This window comes from Otolemur garnettii, unplaced genomic scaffold (assembly GCF_000181295.1).
Source record: "Otolemur garnettii isolate 467f Iridium unplaced genomic scaffold, OtoGar3 scaffold00128, whole genome shotgun sequence".
Classification (NCBI taxonomy): domain Eukaryota; kingdom Metazoa; phylum Chordata; class Mammalia; order Primates; family Galagidae; genus Otolemur; species Otolemur garnettii.
In genome coordinates, this window is record NW_003852523.1 from 3994221 (window position 1) to 3999303 (window position 5083).

The 5083-nt window shown below is 53.9% G+C and overlaps 2 protein-coding genes across 7 annotated transcripts in view; both read right to left on the minus strand.

Annotated features, from left to right (window-relative positions):
• The window catches only part of TSPEAR (thrombospondin type laminin G domain and EAR repeats), a 76534-nt gene that overhangs the window by 65229 nt on the left and 6222 nt on the right, over positions 1-5083 (minus strand). The window lies entirely within an intron of this gene.
• The window catches only part of LOC100953708 (keratin-associated protein 10-3-like), a 1175-nt gene continuing 530 nt past the window's right edge, over positions 4439-5083 (minus strand). For 2 of the 6 annotated variants that reach the window (XM_012810335.1, XM_012810334.1), the window contains exons 2-3: positions 4786-5083; positions 4439-4647 (exon numbers count right to left, since the gene is read on the minus strand). The exon at positions 4786-5083 is cut by the window's right edge. In XM_012810335.1, coding sequence (XP_012665789.1) covers positions 4439-4647; positions 4786-5083 — 507 coding nt within the window. The other 4 variants (XM_012810333.1, XM_003798089.1, XM_012810336.1 and 1 more) reach the window with 3 other exon arrangements.

Below are 5083 nucleotides of genomic sequence, written 5' to 3' on the forward strand. Positions count from 1 at the left end.
CAGAGGTGACCACTCACACTGGAGGGTGGACGGCTCGGTGGGCTGGGTGGGCAGAGGTGACCACTCACACTGGAGGGTGGACGGCTCGGTGGGCTTGGTGGGCAGAGGTGACCACTCACACTGGAGGGTGGACGGCTCAGTGGGCTGGGTGGGCAGAGGTGACCACTCACACTGGAGGGTGGACGGCTCAGTGGGCTGGGTGGGCAGAGGTGACCACTCACACTGGAGGGTGAACGGCTCAGTGGGCTTGGTGGGCAGAGGTGACCACTCACACTGGAGGGTGGACGGTGCTGTGGGCTGGATGGGCAGAGGTGAGCGTTCACACTGGAGGGTTAACATGTGTTCAGACATTAGGGCTGTAGTGCCCACCATGGCCTCCTCCTGTTGACTTTTAACACTAGAAGACTTAGGAACAGTCCTCTAGCTGCTCAGGACGAAATGTACCAACACCAGGTTAACCTCAGACCCCTAACCCAGTGCCAGGGAAAGATAGGACGTCATCCACAGAGCTCCTTGGGAATCTTAGGAAGACTGAGGTTGACTGTTTTCTTTTTTCAAATCATTGTATCTTTGTCAAATAAAGACAAAGCTACATTTTTTTGGATAGCCAAGAACTCAGAAGGTACTCCACCCAGGTGTCCCTCTTGAAATACATAAAAGAAATACAATAAATGACTAAGTTTCTGGATGAAATGTCTGTGTACCCCAAAATCCATGTGTTGAGACCCTATTCCTGATGTGATGGCCCTTTGGGAAGTGATAGGCCAGAAAGGTGGCGCCCTTATGAATGTGATTAGTGCCCTTAAAAGAAGACACGCTGGAGAGATGACTTCGCTCTCTCTGTGCCACGTGGGGGTGGCCTCCTGCACACCAGGAGGGGAGCCCCCAGCACAGCCTGGCTGTGCGGGCACCAGCTGCTCTCCAGCCCCGGTACTGTGAGGAACAGTTTGCTGCTTCAACTGCCCAGTCCACAGCACTTGGTGTCCGCAGCTCTGACTGACCAAGGCAGGAATGAAGCAAACACAGGGCTCAGGGACACAGCGGCTCGGGGTAATGGTGGGCAGGGGCTCAAAGGCAGAACGCACGGACCTACAGGTAAATACCCAATGTGCCGAGTTAGAGACACAAATGCAAACCTCACGTCGATGATGAGGACATGGGAGCAGCACAGCCTCACTGCACAGCCGTGATCAGATCCTGACACCAACCACACGTGCTGTGGGGCACTTGAGTCGCAGCCAGGACCACACGCTGAAATGGTAATGGTGTGGATATTGAGTAAATAAAACCTATTATTAAATTAATTTCACCTTTGCTCTTCACATTTTTAAGAGCGGTTGTTCTAATCCCACATTGATGGCATACGAGGCTGCTTCCGAGGACGCGGGAGAGACTGAGGTGCAGGGGGGTCGGGTGGGACAGGCAGGCGCTGAGGGACCCAAGGTCAGTCCGTCTCATGTGGGAATTTCTCAAGTTATATTGTTTCATTCTTCACTTTAATAACGGAAAAGATAAAGGTGAACTTAAAAGCTATTCATAAGTACAATTAGAAGCAGAATATATGCCTTCCAAAACAGTAGAAAAGGTGGGGGTAAAACCCGTGATAGACATTTTAAAAACAAAACCAGCAAGAAAAAAGGAGAAAACCTCTAAGCAGAGAACTTACTCAGCACAGCAGAAGGAGCAGTCACTTTAAAGTAAACGGCGTCAATCCTCCTTAGTAGATGGAAAATTTCTCAAAACGGTTCATAAAACAAGAAGCCAAAGGAAGGAAGCTGATGTCGCCAGTAAGTAAACAGAGGGGATGGGGGGCCAGACTCAGAGCGGGGGGCCACACAGAACAACCTCCGACCTCCCCATCTCCCCCGCGGGTGACTGATACAACCCAGAGAGGGGACTCTGGTCCAGGAGGACCACACCCCACGTGCTGTGCAGGCCTAGCCACAACACCCCAAATTTGGAGAAACTGCTTCCATACAGTGTCCCTTGCAGTGGGGAGATGTGGTCACCTGGCAAGGACAGGTGGGCGAGGGCGGCAGGGATCTGGCACGGCAGGTGCTGGGAGCTCCCGGCTGAGCCCATCCCGGTGACCAGTGGCGCTGGTTCCGGGCTTAAGACCAGACCCTGGACTCGAGCACCAGAGCCACCTGCACCTGCTCCTGGGGGCTGGACTCGGGAAGGGACCCAGGCCCAAGTGTCCTGTCCTCCTTTCTGGGAGCTGCAAGACTCGGGCAGGGATACCCCAGTCTCTGCACTGGGTGAGCACAGACAGGCCATGAAAACAAGGAGGAATGAAACTTCACCTGGACACGTGAGACACAGGGTTCCAAGGAAAAGACCTGTACGAGAACTGAGGAATCACGGCCAACAGTGATGGACATTTCTCACTAGTCCTAATGAGAATCAAGTCACCCTGAGGGCTACAGGGCCGGGGCCCGAGGTGAAGTTATTTTCTACTGAAAATGACTGAAACTTCTGGTGGGAATAATCTGCCTCATAGCAATAGGAAGCTGAAGAGAGAATGAGGGATTGCAGAGCAAAATCAAAGATGGGGAGTTTTTTACCTTTTGTGCCAGCTTGGGAAACCTTGGGTTTTTTTAAATAAGTAAAGTAAAATTCATAATAGGATTACAAAAGAAACCAACCACATTAAAACAGTTACTAATATATGGAAAAAACAAAATTAGTGGTTTAACATGGGCTTCATCAATGACGGCACAGGCAGCAGGATCTGGGGAGGGTCTCCCACCTTGTAACTGGGAACTAGTAACTACCGTGAGCACCTGTGGCAACCCCAGTGTGACACCCATACGTCCCCCTTCTGTCGCTGACAAGGCCGCAGCACTGCTGACAGGGTTTGCTGAGCACTTTCATAACTCCTTGAACCTTACATATCAGTGAGAGGTCAGTGAAAATAAAGGTGTTACGTTTCCCTTCTTCCACGCAAGTTCACGCACCCCTCGAGGTGAGGCCCTGGCTGTAAAGGGCTGTGCCACCAGAGGAGGGGCATCAGGGGGCACATGGAGCCTGGGCGAGGCCTCAGGACCCAGCACACCAGAAGAAAAGTGTCCCCCTCCTCACAAGCCTGCCTCCCTCTGCAGCCCAAACCTGCATCTTCTGTGTAGGCCACAGAGACACGAGCTATGAATTCAGCTGATATTTCCTGCAATCTAGTGCCCCTCACACCAGGAAAAAGCAAATACGCCTCCATCTGAGACCTCAGAAATGCCCACAAAGACGTTCCAAGGACAAGAACCATTACTCAGCCAAAAATAGCTAAGGACACGAGGAAATGACACACCGTGAACAGAACTGGCAGAAATTACAGGAAAGTGGAACAGAGATGTCAGATATCAAAATCACTACACACAGACTGTGAAACACATGTGCATAGACACTCAGGGGATTTAAAAAAAAAAGCTTTAAAATGTTTTGCAAGAGGCCAAACACAATGGCTCATGCCTGTAATCCTAGCACTCTGGGAGGCTAAGGTGGATGGATTGCTTGAGCTCACCAGTTTGAGACCAGCCTGAGCAAGAGTGAGACCCCCCACCCCCTCCTGTCTCTCAAAAAAATAGCCAGGCATTGTGGTAGGGCCCTGTAATCCCAGCTACTTGGGAGGCTGGGGCAAGAAGCTGGCTTGAGACCGAGAGTTTGAGGTTGCTGTGAGCTATGATGCCACAGTACTCTATCAAGGGCTACAAAGTGAGACTCTGTCCCCCAAAATAAATAAATAAAACATCTTGCAGAAATGAGAAGTATTTACTTTATTGAATGAGAGAGGGCGGGTCAGAAGATGGTGAGGGGAGGTCAGACAGGTGCAGAAGGGGGAGGCAGGAATCCAGGGAGAGTTCACAGAGAAGGGTGACCCTGGGAGAGGGACAGGAAGTGCAGAGCACCACTCCCAGGGCCTGGACATCCAGAGGCTGGCAGAGTCCCCCAGGAGGACAAGTGTCCCAGGCTGGTAGAGGACCTGCAACAGGAGACCTGACCTGCACACAATAGGAGGGCAAGCTGGCCCTGCCCCTGATGCTGTCACTCTGGACCAAGTCGAGCCCAGTGTCCCAAAATGCCCACCCAGGCCTCACCTTGAAGTTCTTCCCCCCTATTTGTCCTAATATGCAAATGAGACTTTGAGAAGGCACGATGGTGACTTTATTTGTTGAAAGGCCAGTCACTCACACAGGGTAGGACACAGCAACTACTGGCCATCCAGGATGGAGGAGAGGACACCAAGAGAAAGGCACAGCTGAGGGGGGACCTGGCTGAGGGCTCAGCAAACTGGCTGGCAGTGGGGCCACTCCAGGCAGAGGAGAAACAGAATGGCCTGAGCGCTTCAGGATTTCAGGTGGACGTCAGACTTGGCCTGGAACAGCTCTAGAGAGATGGGACATGCCTGTCAGCATCAGTAGTTGGACCCCTGGCTTGAGGAGAGGCCTCAGCAGGCTGGGCGGGAGCAGGCCGGGCGGCAGAGGAGGGACACACAGGAGGCTGGGCGGGGGCAGGTGGGGCGGCAGAGGAGGGATACACAGGAGGTTGGGCGGGAGCAGCAGGGCTGGCAGGAGGAGGTGGGGACACAGCAGGCAGGTCTGCACACAGGGCGGCAGAGGAGGGACACGCAGGAGGAGGGTCTGCAGCAGGAGGAGGGGCAGGGGCTGGGCCGGCAGCACAAGGGGGCCGGGCAGGGGGTGACCCCAGTGCAGACAGGCACACAGCACACGGATTTGCGACACACAGGCTTGCAGCTCACGGGCACACAGCAGGCCTGCTGGCAGGGGGAGGAGGTGCAGCAAGTCGGCTGACAGCTAGACTGCTGACAGCATGAAGAGGAATCCCCAGAGCAGACAGGCACAGAACAGATGGGCTTGCAGCTCACGGGCACACAGCAGGCCTGCTGGCAGGGGGATGGGGTGCAGCAAGCCGACTGGCAGCTAGACTGCTGGCAGCATTTAGAGGAATCCCCAGAGCAGACAGGCACACAGCACACAGGCTTGCAGCTCACAGGCACACAGCAGGCCTGCTGGCAGGGGGATGGGGTGCAGCAAGCCGGCTGGCAGCTAGACTGCTGGCAGCATGAAGAGGA